Source organism: Psammomys obesus, unplaced genomic scaffold (genome assembly GCF_907164565.1).
Source record: "Psammomys obesus unplaced genomic scaffold, mPsaObe1.curated_primary_1811, whole genome shotgun sequence".
NCBI lineage: Eukaryota > Metazoa > Chordata > Mammalia > Rodentia > Muridae > Psammomys > Psammomys obesus.
Genome location: NW_026585895.1, coordinates 44387569 through 44410665, shown reverse-complemented (window position 1 = coordinate 44410665; position 23097 = coordinate 44387569). Strand labels below are relative to the sequence as shown.

Sequence of the window (23097 nt, the reverse complement as noted above, 5' to 3'; positions counted from 1 at the left end):
GCCAGGCATGGTGTTGCATGCCTTTAATCACAGCACTCATGGATGCAAGAGGCAGGCAGCTTGCTCTGAGTTCGAGGCCAGCCTGGTGTCTACAAAGTGAGTCCAAGATAGCCAAGGCTACACAGATAAACCTTGTCTTGAAAAAAAAAAAAAAAAAAGATTTTTTAAAATTTATTTATTTAATGTGCATAGGTGTTTTGTCTACATGTATGTCTGTATGAAGGTGTTAGATACCCTGGGACTGGAGTTATAAACAGTTATGTTGGGGCTTGGAATTGAACCTAGGTCCTCTGGAAGAGCAGCCAATGTACTTAACTGCTGAACCATCTCTCCCAACCCCTATTTTATACTTTTTAGTGTATGTTTTCATCAAATAAAAATTTTGTGCATATTTTGCAGTTTTAAAATAAAAATACATCTGCCTATAGTCAGGCAGAACTAAGAACAAAATCCAAAATGTTTAAAATAATACTGTTTTTTTTCAGGGGAGGGGGCTTTCTGAGAAAGGGTTTCTCCGTAGCTCCGGCTATAGAGATAGAAGGCAAGTAGCATAGGGCTACACAGAGAACCCCTGTGTTGAAAACAAGACAAAAAAAAAAAAAAAAAAAAAAAAAAACCATTATACTTGCTGTGCTGGTAGTTTGGGTTTGGTTTTTTTTTTTCAACTTTACCCACTAGAGTCATTTGGAAGAGGAAACCGCTATGGAGAATGTGCCTCCATGTAGACTCTAGGTAAATCTGTAGGGGTAGTTTTTCATTGATGATTGGTATAGGAGGGCCCAACCCACTGCAGGCAGTGCCGAAGGACGTTGGTCCTCGATACTATAAAAGAGCAGGTTAAGTAGGAGCAAGCCAGTCAGCAGTATTCCATGGGCTCTGTTTCAGCTCCTGCATCCAGGTTCCTGTCCTATCTTCCCCTCAGTGGTGGGCTGTGGCTGGGATGTGTAACCCTTCTCTCCAGATTGCTTTCGGTCATGGTGTTCATCCAGCAATGGGAGAGCACATGTTACTAGGAGAAGGCCTAAGGGTTTCTCCTACTTTTCATAAATACTGATAACTTTTCTTGAAGTAAGTACTTTATTTGATTACTACACATAGCTTGTTTTTATTTTACTAGGATTCTTGTGATACATCTCTTAACATCTGCATAGTATTCAGATGTTAACAGACAAAGCTGTTAAAAGTTTATGATTTTTTAACTATCAAATTTAAAAAGCTATTAAATATGATAAATACAATTGAAATACAATTTTAAGATATTTCAGATTTTTTTTATATTGCCCAAATACCACAACTTTTTTTATTTTTCCTTGTTATTGTGTTCTTGCAGTCAATCTTCCTACCATTATTTTCAGTGATAGGGATTGCACCCAGGGCTCACTCATGCTCTACTGCTAAGCTGTAGCCCCAGCTGGTCAGCCCTTACCTGTAAACTCACAACAAAACTACAAATGACAAGATTGACAGAATGAAGCTGTCTGTCTTCAGTACCACCTAAATTTAATTTTGTTTTTGTGTTTTTTTTTTTTTTCTCTTCGGGCTTTTATCCAACCAGTTTAAAGGATATATATCTCCTCTATATATGAATGTGTGTGTGTGTGTGTGTGTGTGTGTGTGTGTGTGTGTGTGTATATATATATATTTTTTCTTTTTTTTAAAAACAAGCTATAGCTGACTTTTTTTTTCCAGACAGGGTTTCACTGTGTAGCCTTGGCTGTCCTGGACTCACTTTGTAGATCAGGCTGTCCTCGAACTAACAGAGATCCAACTGTCTCAGCCTCCCCGAGTGCTGGTATTACAGACATGCATTGTTGCACCCAAAGTATAGCACACAAGCCTGGAAGCCTAGGTTTTATATTGCCCAAATACCACAACTTTTTTTTATTATTCCTTGTTATTGTGTTCTCGCAGTCAATCTTCAGGAACTGCGTTCAGAGCTGGATGTGATCGTCTGTAATCCTAGCACACAGTGCTAGGTGAGGTGGGAGAAAGGTAAAGACAGGAGGACCAGCACACAGCTCTCAGTGCATTTGGGCTAAAGTTCACAGTGGTGACAGAAATGAATGATGCTGCCTCAACAATGTACAAAGCAAGAAGGATATGCAAGAAGATTTTATTCATGAAAATACACTTTAAAGCTAGGACATGTGCTAGGTATGATGGCACACACCTGTAGTCTCAGCACACAGAAGACTGAGGACAGCCTGACTATATTGTGAGACCCTGTTTCATGGATAAATATTAATGTATTTGAGTGGGGTGCTTCTGTTTTATTAAGTGTTATATACAGTCTTGTGGCATTTATAGCATTTGGAATTATTCTTGAGAACTTTTCATTTGGGCAACAAACTACTACTCGTTATTTTTCATGGCAGCTTTCCACTGCATTTTCTTTGTTTGGGTACTTTCTTTTTTTTCCTGCCATTCTTAGCTTTCTATTTTCCAACTTGAGTTTACAAAGAGTATGTATCCAAAGGACTTCCTCTAGTTCCCAGCACCTCTTTATCTTGAGAAGTTACCCGGTCGCCCAGTTCTCACAGTGAGTTATAAAAACAGACGGCCAGAGAGATTACAAAGTGTGGCACCACTGTGATTTGAACTAATGCACAGTTTTGATCTGGGAACAAGGAGATACCCATGTGCTGTAATTCCCTTAAATTTTAATCTACAAACTGTTTTTAAGAACTTAACTGCCACTCCCAGCCCCACACGTGAAGCATCATGGTTGGAGCTAAGGAAGAAGACACCATAAATTAGCAACACCTGGCATCTAGATTTTGGTTGATAATGACATCTGCTAATGAAAGGAACAAGGATCTATGTGGTGATTTTAAGGGATACTGATCAAGCATTTTGTATAATGTACTTTAAGAAGTTGTCTGTTGTTTTTCTCATGAAGTTAAGAAATTAAGAGAGGAAGAAATAAGGTCAAAGCCATTTTTCTAACATGAAGAGTGCCTGCTAGCAGAATGCTTACCACTGTTACTACTGGTCTCACCTGTGTGAGACCACAGTTCTGGGTTTCTCTGCTGCATGATTGCTCTTCACCCCCACTCATCTATGCTGTACTGCAGTCAAGAGTGCCTATGCTTGAATAGTGGAGGGTAGCACACTCCTTCCTTGCCGACATAACGTGCACATAAGCTAGTTAAAATTCGCCTGCCTGCGTGATTTATCTCTTTACTTTATTTATTCACTCTATTATTTCTTTTTATGTGTACTGACTCATGGGTATTCCTCATACTCAAGGCTATAACTCAACATTATTGTGTCCCTTTTTTGAATGTTTTTCATTGGCTGTCAGGATACTTCTGACATACTTCCATCAATATAGGCATTCTGTTAATCATAGCATTATTGATATTGGTTGGTTGGCATGGTATGTGGTAGTAATAAAAGAAGTTTGTTTGTTTGTTTTTGTCTTTTCTGGCAATACAAAATACTTCAGGGCTGTCTTCTGTGTTGTGTGCCTCAGTCTTAGAGTCACTCATTTCTCCACGTAGCACTTTTTTTTTTTTTTAGCCAGTGGTAAACATGTAGATGCTGCGAATGCTGTGTAATTTACCAAAGTGGCTGCATGGTGGCGTAGACTAACCACTGTTTGTAAGGCATCCAGGTGTTTCATTCCCTCCCCAATGCTTGGTATTTTACTTTTAGCCAGCCTAATGTGTCATTGTGTATGTGTGTAGTTTCTGAGCTACTTATGCTGTCTTATTTAGTTGCTTAAAATGCAAGTATCAAAATACAACTATTTACAGTTACTTCATTCAAACTGTTACTACATTTGAATATACAGAAGCATAGAGATTTCTTGAGAATTGACTTTTGTAAACTGCAGCAGGTATTTTTTTAACATTCACTACTGTGTGAAGATCCAGGTATTCAAAAAAACATAAAAGTTACAGCAGTCTCTGACAGTGTTTCTGGGGGCTGAACATGTATAAACTTGAGTTGACAGCAGCAGGTAGGTCTATTTAAAATCATTACCCAGAGCTTCTCTCAAGTCACAGTATCAAGGACAAGTATTTGTGTTTAGAACTTTGTAAGATTTAATATCTTTTTCTGATAAGAACTTATTAAACTCATCATTATTAGAATTTCTTGAGGTGGGGTTGGCCTGTGGCAAATCAAATAGATGTTTGAAGTGTTTCAGCATATCTTGTAAGACCAATATTTTAAACCAGTGGTTCCCATGGGAGTCCAGTTATCATTTTTCAAGTTTCAGAAGTTCATCATGAGTTCTTATTGTCTGGTCCCATGGTCAATGAAAGGGGGCAGATGAGTAGAATCTGCTGGGGAGGTTAAAACCAGCAGAGTGCTGGTATGCCTCATGGATAACTGCTAGCTTCATTGGCACCTGTTTACTTTTCTCTGTCAGAAGAAATGGTAAGTTTCTTATAGGGTGTTTGAACCCTGAGAATTTGGTGGTCTTATTTTTCATTCTTGTGCCATTTGTCCCTAGAAAACTCTGGTTAAAAGGCCTACCCTTTTCTGTTTGAGAATGGGCACATGAGCTTTGTGCCAGAGAGTTAGATTAAGCATTACTTTCTCTGCTCGGTTTTTCTATCTGAAGTATGTTCAAAGTAGAAAGGTCACTAGCCTCACTTGTTTGCAATCCATAGGGAGTGTAGCATGAGGTGCAACGAAATGGCACTTTTATTCCATTCACATTACCCTTACTTAAGTGATTAGTCCCTGAAAGGAGTACATGCAGAATATGTACTTATGCAGAATATGACCTTATAGCACATAAAAGTACGTAAATAATGGGACCCTTTTCTACAAATCCAAATAGATATTTATCTTATTAATGCTCCTGGTCCCCTCTTCCTCTGTGTCCACAGGAATCTCCCCAAGACAGTGCTATCACCAGAGATATTAACCGCACATTTCCAGCTCATGACTACTTCAAGGACACAGGAGGAGATGGACAAGATTCCTTATATAAAATATGCAAGGTATTCATATTAAAATGTAAAAGCATTGGTTCTGAATGATGGTTCTATTTCTTCAAAATTATATAAAAGACTACAAAACGTAATTTGGGGGCTTGTTTCTTTGAGGAGTTTTGTTTTGAGGTCTTTTGTTTCTTTTTGAAATAGGGTCCTTTGTCTAGACTGTCTTCAATCTCACTGTGTGTTCAGGGGCTGCCCTTAAATTCATGTTCTTCTTGCCTCCAGTTCCCAAATCCTGTATTACAGATGCATTCTATCATGCTCTCTACAAAGTATGATTTCTATTTGATGTTCAGAATTGGAAAAGAAAGATAGGCAGCAAAAGAGAGAATCTGAAAGCCAAAGATAACATAATTTTAGACTCACCAAAACTCAGGAAGTAATTTGGCTGGAGAGCTGACTCAGTATGACAGCATGCACTGCTCTTCCGGAGGACCCGAGTTCAGTTCCCAGCACTCACACCTAGTGCCTCACAACTTCATGAACTCTAGCTCCAGGGAATCCAGTGTGTATGGACTCTGCGAGCACCCACATTCATGTAGGTCATGCTGTTACACTGAAAGTCGCTCTCAGCCAGTTAGCTTTTTAAGATATAATAGATATAATAAGGAAATAAATAGAAAACAGGACATAAGAGAATGTAAGAGACAGAGGCTAAGATGAAAACCTGCACAGTAGGATCTTCTGGTGAGCGAAGCCATTGTATTACAGACCCATAACCACAGGCCCTGCCCGGGGCTGTCCCTGTCAACAGCCAGTCATGGATAGGGCAAGGACCCGTGGGACTCTACTTTTCCCCACTCAACTGTTGACTACTGAAAGATTCTCGAAGAGTCCTCTTCAGTTGTGTACCCTCTAGTGAGCCCCCATTGGTGAGTCCAGTGGAGAGTTGGAAATCCCTGGTCATACAGAATCCTAAGTTAAGTTCAAGTCAGTGGGTCGGAAAAACAAAAAAATAAATGTGGGAAAGGGATATGTCACAATGCTGTTAACAGGTGTAGAGGGAGGTAAGAGGGGTGAGGTGAAAATAATTAGAGTGTATTATATATGTTCATGAGACTGTCAGAAAACATTTGATAAAAAATTATGTTTAAAAACCAGAAGGAGACACAGAAAAATTAAAGCCAGTGTAACTAAATGTGAAGCTTAGGAAGACAAAGACCATGAGCTTTCCTTATCTCAGTTTTTCCCGATCCTTTATAGTACATATTTAGACTTCAAACTTGGTTTGTAAAACACCTGGGGAGCCATGGAATGTCTATATACATTGTTAGTGCTGAAGTAGACTCTCTGAATATGGCCCAACAGTAGGAAGTGACAATGCCCATTAAGGAGGGTTTGTAGCATTGTGGTGTAATAAGTAAGTGATGGTAAATACTCATTTCTGTCAAAAGACCTGTGTCTGAGCACTGTAAAAGGAATAGCCTATTCAGCTGTAATCCATTTTAAAATAGATGTATTCTCATCTTAAAGATACAGAGTATAAACCTCGTACATCAGAGCTATAGTGCTAAAAGAGGTTGGGACTAGAGCTTTTCAGTCTTGTCCTAACTTCAGAACTGATGTTTGATCTTTTCCTTCTCAGAATTAGGTAGTTTTTTTTTATATCCAGGCAGGCCATAAGATGTGTTCTTAAAGAACTCTCTGCTCATGATTGAAAAGAGAGAGCTATCAGCTAGATTTAAGACAGTCTTTCTGGTGACACAGTAGGTGAGTTGACCTGTTAAAGACAGACTTCAGAGAAGTTGTTCTTGAGTTTATAGTTTTAATTTCTCTAAGACACTCGAAGCTGTGATTCTGTTGTAATTTTCTTAGGTCCTTTAGCCACTTCTTGATTGTGTCTTCTACCTGTTGCCTCCATCATTCCTTACCATGTTACAGAGTTCTCAGAAAGTGTCCCTGTGTTCACTGTCTGTGCCTCACACTCCTGTGTCTAGTTCCCATCTCTTGATCTCCCTGACCCTTTGACTCAGCCCTCTTGGTTATCCTCCTACCTTTCAGCCTCATCAGTAACTCCATTTTCTCTTTCTGCCTGCCCTACCACAGAGACTGTCCTCAGGTACTCAGATGGCAATTCTCCAGCTCTACATAGTCCCCTTGAGGTCCCCTCACTCTCAATACTAGACTGATGCACACAAATCTATATTAACTTGAGGTCCAAATTCCTAGGTGCCAGTTAGCCTCTGTCAGAATCATAGAACAAAGTTGGTCTTTCCAGTTCATTTAAGAAACATGTTTATTCCACATCATACTATATTGGCTGGCTCTTTGACCTCCCCCCCCGCCCCAAGGGAGGAGCAGTCCTTTTAGGCCACAGAGGAGGACTTTGCAGCCAGTCCTGAAGATACCTGATAAAACAGGGTCAGATGAAAGGGGAGAAGGTCCTCCCCTATCAGTGGACTTGGAAAGGGGCAGGGAGGAGATGAGGGAGGGAGTGGGATACAGCTGGGATACAGAGTTAACAAAATGTAACTAATAAGAAAAAAAAGAAAAAAGAAACATGTTTATTGACAGGCAGTAGTGGCGCACACTTTAATTCCAGCGCTGGGGAGGCACAGAAGCAGTGGATCTCCATGGGTTTGAGGCCAGCCTGGTCTGCAAAGTGAGTTCCAGGACAGCCAGGGCTGCACAGAGAACCCTATCTCAAAAACTCAAAACCAAAAAAAAAAAAAAAAAAAGGTTTGATTATTATGATGAATTTCTGTGTATTCACTTCATATCAGCCTCTTTCTACATTGCTTTCTCTGTCCTTTAATATTTCAAAATAAAACTGAGAAATCTTTTCTTTTTAAATTGGAAATCTTTATCCAAAATTGGATTATTGTCCTTCTCATCCAGTAATAGCTTTATATCCAGATTTCCCTAAATGCCTTTAACCAGCTGGCAAGGTCAGGATCCATCAGGACCATCTTCTCAGTTGCTGTATCTTTTGATTGAAGTCATCCTTTCCACGTTTTCATGTTCCCAGGTTGTTTGATATGATTGATGACCCTCTGCTCATTCGCTCATTGCTGACAATCATAAAAACTGCTTTGAATTCCTAGCCCAGCCTCTGGGGTCTAGCCTCCTTTCAAGCTACCCCAAAATTTGCTTCTTGTCTACCACAGAATTAGCTCATTTGTGCAACTTCCACAGAAATCTTGAGTACTGCAGTCATAACACAGTAGAATGGAATAAAAACCCCTTAATTCATTGGTGATGTTTTGTAATCTATCCTGACTCCTGACTCAGTGTTGCTGCATCTCATGAGCTCTCGCTTTTACGGCGTGATTGACTAATCGGAATTCCCTCACTGAGTGAAGTTCTCAAGGATAGTAGGATCTTTGGCACACTGCTGAGCCCCTAACTATCAGTGAACCATGAAATGACTTCTCCCTTTCTTTATTATAGACCCTTGAGCTTTATGCTCCAATTGTTTTTAAAAGAACACCATGTATTCTCAATACCTGTGTGCATTCATTTTTGTCCCTCATCAGCCTGAATAGCATGTTCCCTTCTATTCTCTCTATATGGAGATTCCATGTGTATATTTCATCCTGCTACATAAAGTTGCTTAAGCTGTGCTAAACCCTTTGCCTGAGAAGGCTGAGTGAGGATAGTAAGTCAACACTATGATATTAGTAGTGTGTATAAATGTTGTGCATACAATTCAACAAAAGTGAGAAACAGGCCTCTGACTCTGTAACTGATAAACTACTGATAATACCTACAAAGACATTACCAAATGCTTTCCAGAGAACTGTGCTAGTTGTTATTAGCCATGACCGTTTTCAACACTTAGCAATATTGTCCCTAACATTAATTTTTATTAACTTAAGGGATGGGAAGTGGTGTGCCTCCTGATATAAACAGATGCTTTCTAAAGCCCTCTTTTTGAATCTTGTCTTTGGAAAAAGTATACATGCTTTTCATCTTGTAGTCCTCTCATCAGACAAGCTGTGATAAGCCAGTATAATAAAATTAGTGAATCTTATCCTAGTTCATAAAGATAGGATTGTATCTGTTTGTAAAGTTATGTTGTCTCTAAGCTAATGATAAAACTTGCTTATTATTAACCTATCATCTGATAAACACTGGTGTCTCATCTGCCTGAAAAACAAATTCTAAAACACCTAATTTTCAATACCTTTCTTAGGACATAGGAACTTCGGTACACAGAAGTGGGAAAATAAAGGAAGTTTCAACAGAAATAAGTTTGTCATACAGGAGATAGAAGTCATAGGATCATACATCGCAGTGGCTCTCAGCCTTCCTAACACTGCAACCCTTTAGTACAGCTCCTCATGTTGTTGGGACCTCCCAACCATAAAATTATTTTGTTGCTACTTCATAACTGTAATCTTGCTACTGTTGTGAATCATAATACAAAAAGTATCCAGAGGAATCCACAAATTATTTTAGAGCCATCACTCTTACCAGAAAGTCTCATTGTCTTCACCAAAAGTCTTTTTATCCAGATACATGATTGAGTAACTTGAATAGCACAGCATCCCATCCCTAAGAATTTTAGAGTTCTAGAGATTAGCATTTAAAATGTGGCCTATTACAAATGCTATAATAGCTATGTATGTTTGCCAAGTGCCAAAGAGTTACAAAGAGAGGGGGATTAGTTCTGACTGAAGTGGAATGCTTTAGGACCTTTAGAACCCAATTTAATGCTCAACTTATTTCTAATAGATTTTCTGCTTGGCCACAGGAGTAGTATGTTGACAGCATCTTTTATTGTGAATATGACACTGGGATTGGAAAGATGTATTAGCATCATTCTTTGGGTACAGAGTGTTTCAGTGAGCCTTGGGTAGCATCATCTTGGCTCCTGTCATCAAGGTCTGAGAGAACAGGCATGGCCCATGAATATGTCACATTCATTTAAGCATTGTTTTTGTCTCCCTGTGCAGGCATATTCTGTGTATGATGAAGAGATTGGTTACTGCCAGGGCCAGTCTTTCCTTGCAGCTGTGCTTCTCCTCCACGTGAGTAGCTGGATCTGTGTCACCACTACAAGCACCTGCTGGTCTTATGCACAGATTATGGTTGTGCTTGGCCAGATTCTTAGACAGAATCTTTAACTTGTATATTTATAAGCTTTTAACTTAATTTAATGGCACTATGAAAAGAAACTTGATGAGGATAAATGGCAGTGCTGAAAACTAGTACAAGGTTAGATTTCCTTTTTATTTTTCAGAAGAGTAGATAGACTTCAGTATTGGTTGGCCCTTAGGGACTTTTTTTGTCTGTGAAGTAGCCACTGTCATTAATAGCTGTTGGGAAATTTATATGCTGGGAAGAGAGCAAGGCTTTTATTTAATGTTACTGTATTCGTGCATACATTTAATAAAGACCTTTACTCCCCAACTTTATTTTTTTAAATACATAGTCAGCTAAACAGCCATATTTAATAGTCTACATTTGACTACAGTTACTGATTTATCACTTTGTCTTCATTTTTTCATTTCCACAAAAACAACTTAGTATCTTTTAAAAGAACATTGCAAACATTTGAGCCTGTGTCTTAAAGAACAGGGTGTTCTGCATTCTAACTGTAATGTGATCACACCCCACACTGATGTGTCGGTACAATCCACACTCAGAGTTCCTCCCAGCGGATGAGCACTTTATTGGCTATTGGTTATTCTGTTGTGCTCCATGCCAGATGAGTGTTTTACTAGTGAGCTGTATCTCCTGCCTGTATGTGACTCCTTTATGGCTGCTCTGACCATGATCCAGTAACAAATCAGACACTCTGTTTGCTTGTCTTTTGTATTTGCTTGTCTTCTGTCCTTACACTTTTGATCTAAACCATCCTACTGTCTTTGTTGCAAGCCACTGACATTGTTTTAATTTAAGCACTTTGTCTCATAAAATGTCACAGTCTTAATTTGATTAAGTGAGCAAAGCTAATGGCGCCACCATCTGTAAGCAGACGGCTACACAAGCACGCCTTTAGGGATTTTAATGGCTCCATACACGTAAAATGCAATGAGCAGTGCAAGACTGTAGCAGACACCTTGTTGAGGCTCCTCTTGGCAGACAAACCATGACAGTGCAGTAGACCCTGAAAACCGTGTACTTCTCAGTGTCATTTTTCCTTGTAACATTGCTATGGAAATATTTAAAGGCATGAAAGCATTGCATTCAAAGAGGATCATATAGTATATAGAAACTGAAGAATTTCAAATGTGTGGAATTAAAGGAGACATAGGATAACAGGATTGGGAGGTGGGTAGAGAAGAAAGAGACAGAGCCAAAATAAAGCTTACATGTTTGCTCTGAGAGGGCAGGAATCTCTTGGAGGATTTTAAGCTTTTTGTAAAGATGGCTTTACAGGTGAAGAAAAAAACACTCTGTTTTCTACTGTAAACTCAGCTTGGTGGTATCTGTCCAGTACAGCAGAGTTAAAGAAGAGCAAGGCTAGTTCTGGGGAGATTGAAATATGCTAACACAATGCCATTAATAGACAGATCAAGTTCTGGTTTTCTTTATGATTTGTTGTTTCAGCCAGACTTTATATCTCAGTCTTGCTGTGGGCTTCATTTATTTATTTGTTTATAGTTCCAGTCAAATAACCAATATACCCATTTAACTATCACTCCTTGAAAATGGCTTTCTCAAATTCTACTCCTATTTAGAATTCCTGCTGCTTACCTTAGTTTTAAGTGTTTGTTTTCTTGGGAGGGAAATGGGAAACCCAGCATCAGAAATGCCACACAAATCAAGCCACTTTCCCCTCACATTCGGCAAAATGAAATCACCTTTCATAGCAAAGATATCAGAAATATATCATTTATCATTTATCCCAAATACCCTGTCCTTTCCATTATGAATGCACAATACTTCAACATGTATTCCTCTTTCACTGTGCTTTTTTCTCACTGGCTCTTATGTCCTGCTCACCTCCAACAGCATGTTCCACAAAAGCTTGCCCACTCTCTTGACTTTTCTGAAGCTTGCTGTGGTCACATGAAGCCTTAAAAAATACTGCCAGTGCTTTCCTTCTGCTCTGAATAGACATCTCTCCATGTTCTTTATTCTGCAAAGCCATGGAAGTAGACATTTGCAGAGAGAAATGCAGGAGGGCTTTGAGTGGCACCACTGCCACCACTACTGTTGTACTTAGAGTAGTGACATTGACCTGAGAATGTAGAAGGTCTCTTCTAGAAGTAGCTGTTGTTTCGTTTTGTGTTTTTGAGACAAGCTGCTTTTTAAGATCTTTTGTTAATGTATGTGTATTTGGATATGCCTGCTTGAGCTTATATACTTGACGTGCATGTAGGTGCTTACAGAACCTGGAAGAGTACACTGGATGCCCAGAAACTAGAGTTACAGATGTTTATGAGCCACCGTTTGGGTGGTAGGAACCAAACCCAGGTCCTCTGCAAGAGTAGTAAGTGTTCTTAACCACTGAAGCCATCTTCCAGTCCCACAGCTGTTTGTTTTGTTTTGTTTTAACAATGATAGGAAAGGAAAAAACAATTTGGTAGAATGATATAGCAGCAACAGAAGGAAAAATGATTGAACAAAGGCCTTGTGATTTCAGAAAGCTGGAATATAGTATGTACCAGCAAGTTTGTACCCACCTCTAATCCTGTTCTCCCAGAGGGGCTGTTCCTTTTGTTTTGTTTTGTTTTGTTTTGTTTTGTTGTTTTTTTGAAGTCAGGGTTTCTCTGTGTAGTCCTGGCTGTCCTGGAACTCGCTCTGTACACCAGGCTGGACTCAAACTCACGGAGATCTCCCTGCTTCTGCCTCCTGAGTGCTGGGATTAAAGGCATGAGGCTACCACCTCCTGGTTGAGGGACCTGTTCTTGACTGTGTGGGCGGTACAAGCTTCGCTGTCCTGTGTACTCATCAGTCCTTCTGCAGGTTCATAATTCATTACACTCTTGTTGTTGGGAGAGGCAGTGGGAAGCAAACAGTAGGCCCCATTAAACATTCCTTGCCTGAGTGATTAACGCTAGTAAATAAAACTGAGAACTGGGTTTCTGTGCATCACTCCATTTTGTGATAAGACAATGGAGGGACAAGCTAAAAATACTAAAATAGTTGTTTTGTCTCCCACCCTCCATCTGTTATAGATGCCCGAAGAACAGGCATTCAGTGTTCTAGTTAAGATCATGTTTGACTATGGTCTCAGGGAACTTTTCAAGCAAAATTTTGAAGATCTACATTGCAAGTTCTACCAGTTGGAGCGCCTCATGCAGGTAAAGGGAACTCAGACTGGGTTGGATGAACAGGTGCAAACTAATGGCAGATAGGCGGGAAACAGTGGCATTTATTCCTGTTGTTTCTCACTATGTGATGAAGATGCAGAGATCACAATGCTGGGAATGTGCTGTGATTAAGTCAGTCTTAGAAACAATCTAAAGATCAAATTCCTTAGGCCTTTTCTGTATCACATTCAGGGAGGAAATGTTCACCAAGGGTGTCTGTTTATAGGAGTCCCCACCAAAGTGAAACATTTTCCCAAAACATTTCACAACTTGGAAATAAAAACTGGCTTTCCAAATACTTGCCACTATTCTAGGGAATTCCTCTTTCTTTAATTAGTTTGTAATATGGAAAAGAACTGATAAGTATTATAATGTTTTTCTAAATATCTAGAAAAACACATGTATATGACTTTTTTGGCTACTGCTGGCATATTTATGAGTCTCCTGAGAAATAATAGGATAATTGCGTATGTGCACGGAACTAATGAGTTTGCTATTTCAGGAATACATTCCTGACCTGTACAACCACTTCCTGGATATCAGCCTTGAAGCACACATGTATGCCTCCCAGTGGTTCCTTACACTTTTCACTGCAAAATTCCCTCTCTACATGGTCTTCCATATCATTGACCTGCTCTTATGTGAGGTATGTATCGTAGGTCACCGTACTTAGACTTGTGTGGGCAGTGTACTTCACTATAAGCTCTGTCAAATTTCTCGTCCTCTGTTCTGTTTTGGTATTGCCAAATCTGGCTGAGATGGTTCTGCCTGAGGCCACTGTCCTGCTCACCCTGTCCCAGAGGTTCTCTGCTAAGAAGAGACATATTAGATATTTAGGCTAGTTAGTATTCAGTTTGGCTCTATCACACTCAATAAGTGAAATAGAGGTTTCTTTCTTGTGTAGAGGAAGACAGAGGTTGACAGAGTCTTATCCTTAGAACTAAGCTGTAGCTCTTACAGTTGTGTTTGTGTTGGGAAGCTGGTACTTCTTTTTGAGAGGGAGTTTGTTTAGGATTTCCTGGATGCAGAGAGTACAGGCATGTGTCTCTGCTCCTAGCACTGCTGGAGTGTGTATCACAGCTCCTAGGTCTTGCTGGTGGTCTCACCCAGAATTTCCATGGGTGGGCTGAATTACAAGACCAACCTGCTAAAAGGCATTGACTTGAGGCTGGGAAGGAATTTGCTAAAAGTAGAGTATTGTCACTAAAAAGAAACAAGGCAGTGTGGAAAATGCTCTTAGCCATGACATAGTTTGAGATTTGAGAGGTGTGTATGTGGAAGAAAGGAAGGAAGGAAGGAAGGAAGGAAGGAAGGAAGGAAGGAAGGAAGGAAGGAAGGAAGGAAGGAAGGAAGGAAGGAAGGAGAACCAACTAATTATAAAATAACGTGCCTATGACAGAAACATTGGAAAATTTGATTAGAAATTATTGAATACTTTAATTTCTACAGTTTAACTAATAAAATTTTGGTGTATATTCTTTCACCTTCTTTGCTCTTGTATGTATGTACGTACGTCATTTCTAAATAGAATATTACACTTTTCCACTGTAATATTATAATAACATATTATGGTTCTTTTTATATCTTGAAACAAACCTTTAATCCTTGGGAGGCAGGGGCAAGTGGATCTGTGAGTTCAAGGCCAGCCTGGTCTACAGAGAGAGTTCCAGGACAGCCAGGACTACACAGCAAAACCCTGTCTCAAAAAAAAAAAAAGGAGAGAAAAATATTAGTTATAAGAACCAAGTCCCAGACACTGTTTGAGTTTAGTTTGAAGACAGTTGTTAGCATCTTCCCTCACCTGTTTTTTACCCACAATTCCTATGTTGGTGAGACAAGGAAGGCAGATTAGAGACTTCACACCAGATTCAGTTCTGGGGTACGTGGGATTGCCATCTTGATAACTCACTACTTTGTGAGTATAATATTTGGGTTTAAGATCATGGACTATTTTGGGAAAGTATTCATTCTTTTTGAGTGTGAGGATAGGGCTGGTATATTCTCTGAGGAAAACTGGAGCTTGAGTCTTCTTTAAGTATGTTTCCAGGATAGCCCTAAAGCTAACAGAACAGCAAGGATACAGACACTAATACTGTCTTGTCTCTTTTCTTTCAGGGAATAAGTGTAATTTTTAATGTCGCCCTTGGATTACTAAAGGTATGTGTTTGCTGTCCTGCCTTGTTCCATTGTGTCTTTAGTTTTCATTTCATGAAAGGTGGTCAATGTGCTCTGCAATTTTCATTGATGGAATGTGTGAAAGTTACTCTGCAAAACCTAAGAAATATTTTAAAGGTTGCTGGGATTGTAAAATGTTTGTTGTGTAGCTTCATAATAGACTTTTTTTTTTTTTTTCATACATGTGGTTCGTTTTTCTTACTTTCTTCAAGACTTCCAAGGATGACTTGCTGTTAACAGACTTTGAGGGTGCCTTGAAGTTCTTCAGGGTTCAGCTTCCTAAAAGGTACCGCTCAGAAGAAAACGCAAAGAGGCTCATGGAACTAGCCTGCAACACGAAGGTAAAGCAAAGTTTGTAGTAACTTATTCTTCAGTTTTCAGTTGATATCTTAGATTTTCTGATAAAATCATTTATGTTTGTAATATATAATTGATAGTTCACATTGAGTCCTCTTTATTTTAAATGTTTGCTGCCAGAGTGTTGGAGAAACTGTTAAGGGCTTTTTATTTATTGGTGGGAGTGGCATTGCTGCTATTTTTATTTTGACTGAACTATCCCAAGGTGAGAACCTGTAGTAGCCAAATTCGTGCTCATTTATGTAGCTCATATACACAGCTTGAAAATAATTACAGTACATTGTAGCTGTATAAGTATACTTGTGCTTTGGCTGTGATGTCATATGGAGTCAGGTGTAGTGTTATCAGTAATTAAAAACAATTCAGATTTACTGAGCTTATATATATCTATAGTCTCAGCATTTAGGAGGTTGAGGCAGGAGATTCATTAGTTTGAGGCCTACCTGGACTACATAGTGAGCTACAAGCAGACCTCATCCATATAGCAAGACTAACTCATAAAACCAAAATAAACAAAAAACAAAGTAGTGTCACTTCTGAAAGCATGAAGGCTTGCCCATTTCAGATACAGACTCACAGCCCATAGTAAGGAGTGCTGTGTTGCATACCTTGCACCTTTCTGTTTTCAGAACAGCTTCATATACACTTGGTTTTTGTATCTGTGGGTCTCCTGTCTGTGGGTTCAGCCAGTTGTGAATTGAAGATATTTGGAGAAAAATACATGTGTGCAAAAAAACACATTTTTTTTATTGTCACTGTTCCCTAAATAGTACAGCGACTAATATGCAGCATTTATATTGTATTTAGTTATTATTAGTAGCATAGAAATCACATACTACTCTCTACACGTTGCTGCCACTTTTGATTCCTCTTGTTCACAGCCTGTATCTTCACACTCCACACTGTGTCCTTAAAGTATCCCCTGACTCTGACCACTTTAATACCACTTCCTTTCCACAGTGGCCTCTATCTGTCTTTTCCCGTTCCTTATTTCTTTGCTTAAAACTCTTATCTTACCACATGACTCCATTCCTGCGGAGGCTCCCCAGGCCCCACAGTTCATGTACAAGGCCTCGGTGGAGTCTGATTCTATCTCCTGTTCCTTTTTACTTACTTTCTGCCTCAGAGCCTGGCCCTTGTGTTTGGAGACACACATGGAGCATGTTCGCCCTCCGTACTGGGCGCCAGCTAGTCTGTGTCCTTCTAACTCTTGTGCTAGCTGTGTGCATGAGCCCTTCACTGCAGTGTCTTCACTTCAGACACCAGACACGTCTGCTCCAGCCACGTCTACCAGCCTCCTCAGCACTTCTGACCTCACTGCAGTACACAGTACAGAAGAGACTAGTTCTTGCTGAGTCTTTAACGCGAAGAGTAGTGTCTGACATAGAAATACTGTTTGGCTGGCTGGCTGCTTAAATATGCTGTGTTGAGTTTCCATTTATTCTTTTGCAAAGATTTGAACATGTCTTAAAAAGAGTTCCCAAGCTGGACTCGTGGCACATGTCTGTAATCCCCGCACTCGGGAGGCAGAGGCAGGTGGAGCACTGTGAGTTCGAGGCCAGCTTGGTCTACAAAGTGAGTCCAGGACAGCCTAGGCTATGCAGAGAAACCCTGCCCTGGAAAAGAAAAGGAAAAAAAAAAAAAAGAGGTCTAAGTACCATCAGTTGAAAACAGATTGATGTTTTATTTTCATAGTTCAAATAAGAGCTGTTCACAGAAGATATGTAGAGAAAATTAAAGCTCATGGGGCCTATCCTTTCAATGAAGTAGGGCTGACCTTTAGTATATTTGCATACAATGTCTGTTTTGTTTTGGACATGAAATTCCTTTCAGACCTAGAGAACTTTGTGTGTTTGGGGTATATTTTGGGTGGTTACCATATTTGTACTTACTCTAGATGAGGCTGATTTTTCTTGAAATTCATTCAGCACAGGAAGCCTACAGCTTCACCGGACTATAGGATATAAGACTTTTCTGCTAAAAAGACAAAGAAAAGCATGCACCAGGGGTATTTCAGTCTTGCTGCTGTACTAAACACCAACACGCACGAAGGAAAACAGACAGAGTGCTTAAGTTGTTGGCATAGTGGAACTGTGTGGTGCAGATTTAATCATTGGAATGCCTCATGAGCCCTGTGTCCTGTCCTCTGCATGTGGGAGGAGGCCTGAAGGCAGTACAGAAAATTAGACATAATCATCTGTGGGCTTGGAGTCCTCTTTAGATTTGAAAAGGGGTTTTGTGATAAGGGACTGGTGAGGTATGGAAACTAGCTTGCAAACTTTTTGGTGTAGAATTTTAAACGTTTGGCTGTGCCATTCATTGGTACATTATTCTGTTATTTTTAAATGTTTTAAATTGTGATTTGTTTAGAAGGCTGTGCCTCCTGATTAATGTGAGAATTGAGAACACTTTGCCTCACGTGGCTAGAAACAAATACTTGTGTGTCATTGTGTTTCAGTACTATAATAATGCTGTGGTTTTTTGGTATCTGTACAGCTAGTTCTTACAAAGATCTTACTCTTCACAGTTTAGTGTCAGGTAGGGAGGGCACAGCAGGCATGGATCTGAGGTTCATGGAAGTCACACGACTTTTCCAAGTGGTATTGGTAGGAGGGGCAGGAAGCTCTGACCCTGCACTCGTGGTACTCTGTGTCTTATGCTTCCTGTTCTTCCTGCAGAAGTGCACTTAGTTTGATGTGGCAGTATCTAAAATGGCCACAAGATGGGTGTGTTTCTTTAAAAGCACCAGATTCTCTGGGCCCCAAGAGCCCTAATTTTCTCTATATTTCTTCTGTGCCCACCCTTTTGGTTCCTTGGGCCTGTTATGTCTTCTCTTTTTTTTTTTTTTTTTTTTTTTTTTTTGTCCTTGGATGAGCTAACTATGGGACTGAAGTGTTTTGTCTATTGAGGAGTTAAGAGTCCCATGTTCTAAATGTAAAGCTCAGCATGTATCAAGGCTCACCGTCTAGTGTACCAGTCCATTCAGTTTGTTTACTGCTATGCAGCATCTTAATACCACATAATGATAACCCCATCGCGCATTTCCTAGGAGCTCCATGACACGTTCATACTCGTGAGTGTACCATGCATAATTGTTAAGAGTAAGGAAAGTGGATTTTAAAAAAAAAAAAAGGTTCCTGGCCTTTTAATTTTTGATTTAAGAAATATGTAAAGATTGGGCATCTTCTCAGAATCTCAGAACTTGGGAGGCTAGAGGCAGGAGGACCCCTAGTTCCTGGCCAGCCTTGGCTAAGCTGCATAGATACTGTATGTTGTCAAGAGAGGGGAGTCAGGTCCAATAAGTGTGAAGAGGCATGTCATGAAGTGGGTCAGTTAGTCCTTGAGGTGAAGCCTGGATTCTCTGCTCCTTCACAACAGTCCTGCTAAGGCAAAGTGGAGCCTCTGGGCCATGCCTCCGTTGAAGCTGACATTTCAAACATGAAAAGAATGTGCAGGACTAAAGGCTACCTGTGAGAAAACAGTGATGATGATCAGCATCTCCATACCACTGAAGTCTTAACCATTTGCTGTTGAGGAGACAGAAAACCCTGTGGCATTCACAATTTACTCAGAAGCTGAAAGCAACACTAGTTTAAGCTTCATTCTCCATCCAGTTCATCTGTATGGTTACCAAGTAATGGAATTTTAAGTGTTATGTGGTAGTGCCTGCAAAGCCCTTTGGGGTTTGTTTTTGTTTTTTGTTGTTTTTGTTTTTTATGTGCTTACAGATTCAAAACACAATACTTCATATAGTAAAATGTATCCTCTTGGTGGCCTGTGGGGTCTGTTTGGAGATGTCTAGATCATAGACCAAGGATGTTATTAGGTGAGGGATTTGAGATTAGAACTCAGGAGATCTGGGTTTTAAAAAGTGTTTCTGCTTTGCTGTAAATGAGGGGCTGACCTCTGTCAGAGGGGAAACCTTTTCTGTGAACACTTTACCCAAAGTCACACTACCCTCTAAAGCTAGTTAAGACCACAGTGTTTTTTGTTCATTAATTCATATATTTTAGAACTAGATTCTTGTGAGGAAGCATGTGAGCCTCTTTTCTCTGTAGTGAGCCCTACAATTCTGCTAGCTAGTGCTTGGGCAGCAGCAGACTTGCCTCCTTTAACAAGATAGGTTCCCTTGACTGTCCGTTCTTGGAGCCTTGGATACAAATGCCTGATTCTGCATCATGATCTTTAAAGGACTCTTGAGTATAAACTGTTTGAACAAATAGAAAGTTAAGAACTTTAAAATAATGTTTAATTACATCAGATATTTTTAGAGTGCCAGCCTTAGGCCTCTCTGTCTCTGTGTAATGCAGGATAGATAAGACAGCAGTGCTGTAGATAGAAAGATAATGAGGCCTTAAGCAGCTGCTGCTCACGCACTCTTATGGCCTGATCAGGTCTCCTTCAACTGAGGTGTTTAAGAACACTCCTGATGTTCGTTCAGATCAGCACAATTACTGATGTTCTGAGTGATGAAGAACTATGTTCAGTAGCGAGCATGCTACAGACATGGCAGGGAACAAGAGTCACCCAGACTTTTCTTGTGTTGCCAGTGAATGCTAGTTATTCATATGTCGCAGTTGATAGTAAAAGGAGCTGATTACCTTTGACCTAGCCATCTCAGAAATTGTTTTGAGGCATAAATTAGTAGGTTTAGAGGCATCTCACCATCTGAAGAGCCCTGTAAGCTTTGGTAACTCAAAAGCACAGCAGTGTCCCAAGCATTCTTGAGCTGGAAGGTGGACCAGTGTCCAGTTTCTTGAGTTGGCTTCATCAGTCTTACTCTGCATCAAGATCCCTCCTTCAGCAGACCTCTTGTTTGTTCCCCTCAACCCACCCAGTCACCCAGAAACTAGGCTTCCACCTGCCCATGCCTGCAAAACTTTCTGGATATATGTGTGCACAACAGTGTAAAGACATAAATGTAAACAATTAAAAAAAAAAAAAGTTGGCATGCACTAGGTCTCTACTGTCTTCTCTAATGTGAAAACTCTTACCTGAGGACCACAGACAGTCTCAGGGGCCCCAGGACCCTCTGGAAGGGTTTGCAGTTTCCCTAAGGAGACGAGTCAGCGTTCTGCCCATAAGCCTGTGCTCAGGAAACTCTTAGTAGTGCTACACCTCAGAGCCACTGTGCTACGGCAGTAGACACGAACTTTGCTTCACTTAACTAATACCCACAGTTAGTCCAGCTATTTGGTTTCTGTTTTTTTTTTTTTTTTTTTTTTTTTTTTTGAAAGAAACTTTAAACCAAGCAATGGTTCTATTTCAACTTCCATCTTGCTGAAAGGTAACAACAGTATTTCTATGTGTGAGGCTGTGATTTTTATAGGAGTCAGCTAACAGAGCCTTCTGAGATCAGGTACAGAATGTGTAACTGATACTTCCTCCTGAATTTAACTACAAGAAAAAGTGAGTCTGGGTGTTTGAATGGAGACTGTGTCTCTGTTGGTTAATTCATGTTTACTGTGAGACAGAAATTTTATAATGAATAGTGCTCTGTCTCAGCAGAATTTGGATATTGGTATCCAGATATTCCTTGTGTCAGTAATCTAAGAACATGGTCCATAGCAGACTTTGAAGGGAGACCTGATTGATCCTGTTCAATCATTGATTAGGCACTCCAGCTACAATGGCAAGCAGAACACAAAGCTGTAAGGAGGCAGCACCTAAGTGACTATGGACTTGGGTAGGTTCCATGAAGAACTTGAGTTGGTGCATTAAGGCTATATAGAAGAGTTGTCCTGACATGTTTGCACTGCCACCACAACCACTGGTCTTGATACTAGTGCCTCTAACATCTCAGTTAGTGGAGGGAGCCAGCTCTCTTTCCCGGGATCTGAGCTGCAGGGCAACATAAACTAGCTGGTTCTAGTATGCAGACACCTAAGCTCCTAAAATTGGCATCAGGGAGAGCTGGAAGAGAGCATTTGTGTAATTGATGGAGGAAGTCAGGGTGAGATGAGAGTTTGTGGGAGAAACAACAACTGAGGCTGCAAGGTGGGAAAGACTGAGTTGGTAGACAGATTGGAAGTTTGGACCTACAAAACCGAGGAGAGGCTTTTTGTGCATCTAGTTCTGAGAAGGGACACCTTGGTGACAGGCTGAAAACAAAGGTGGACCATCATCTAGAGAAGAAACAACCCAAAATAATTCTGACTATAGTTTTTTTTTTATTATAAAAATAAATAATAAAGCTAAATCACCTCTATGTAGAAAATATTGAAGAGCAAAAGGTGGTAAGCATATGAGGCAGGCCCAGCACTCGCCAGGCACTCAGCTGGACACCAAGGGTGCCCAGTCAGGCAGTTCCAACCAAAGATAATAAATAAAATATAGAAATTGTTTTGAAATTAGTCTTTCAAAGTGTGTGGTTGTGATGAAAGTGTTCGTTCATTCTTTTTTAGCCTTACATGAGAGTGAAACTTTGAAATACCCTGAAGGCCCGTTGAGAGTGTAGTACAGGAGATGCTGTCTACTCTTTTTTAGAAGGTGATCAAGGGAGCCTTATCTTTGCTGCCCTCACCTCTCTTTCGCCCAGACTGCAAAGAACACTGGATAGGAGAACGTGCTGCCCACAAGCCTCAGTTATTTTCTGTTCTACCACTATCTGATAGAATTGGTTTATAAATGTACTGACCACACAGATGTTTTATGTAGGTGTGGTATTTTTTTTTTTTTATGTGTGTTTGTTTTGTTTTTAGTGAATTACTTAGCACAATAAAAGTTTCCCCCCAGATTGGGTAACAAGATTGAGATCTTTGGTAAAGATATCCCTTTCCAACTTGTGTTCTCATGTGTTTAATGGGCATCTTTGTGGAGACTGTAGCCAGAGCTAAGTGTTGTGGCCTGGCCACTGGCTTTAGGATAGCAATACCAGACTCCAGAAGCATAGCTCCAGTTGAGGCACATCTGCTCCAGAGGCATTGAGAGAGGATCCACAGGCTGCTCGAGCTGGCTCAAAGGATGACCAGAAAGAATGCAGTCACTAGCATGTTGCAGACGTGCACCCAGCCCACCCTCTGCTTAGGCTTCTTTAGCTGTAGTTATCTGGACCTGTAGGCCAGACGTTGATTGGAAATGAGGAATTACAAAGAAGCACAAGGTTTATAGTCATTTTCTAAACTGAACATGCCTGTTTTATCATAGCTCATATTTAAAAAACAAAAACAAACAAACAAACAAAAACCAAAACAGAACACAGAGAATGAGTTAGCTGTTTAAAAGGAATAAAACAAAAGAGAGTTGCACCCTGAATGAAAGTTCATGCTTAACCGTGGTTAGGATTGCCTCAAGAGAAGTACACAGGGCACTCCTGATAGGCTTGAGAAGAAAGCCAGAAGGGAGAGAATGAAAAGATTCCCTAGAAGAAAGAGAAGTGGTTGGTCATGGTGGAGCATGAGAAT

The 23097-nt window shown here is 40.1% G+C and overlaps 1 protein-coding gene across 7 annotated transcripts in view; it reads left to right on the top strand.

The window, feature by feature from the left end:
• Rabgap1 (RAB GTPase activating protein 1) overlaps positions 1-23097 on the top strand; it is a 124940-nt gene that overhangs the window by 88077 nt on the left and 13766 nt on the right. For 6 of the 7 annotated variants that reach the window (XM_055600007.1, XM_055600004.1, XM_055600005.1 and 3 more), the window contains exons 14-19: positions 4845-4958; positions 9854-9928; positions 13028-13153; positions 13665-13808; positions 15278-15319; positions 15550-15678. In XM_055600007.1, the coding sequence (XP_055455982.1) occupies positions 4845-4958; positions 9854-9928; positions 13028-13153; positions 13665-13808; positions 15278-15319; positions 15550-15678 (630 nt within the window). Of the gene's footprint in view, positions 1-4844; positions 4959-9853; positions 9929-11982; positions 12816-13027; positions 13154-13664; positions 13809-15277; positions 15320-15549; positions 15679-23097 lie in introns of those variants that run through there. The other variant, XM_055600010.1, reaches the window with a different exon arrangement.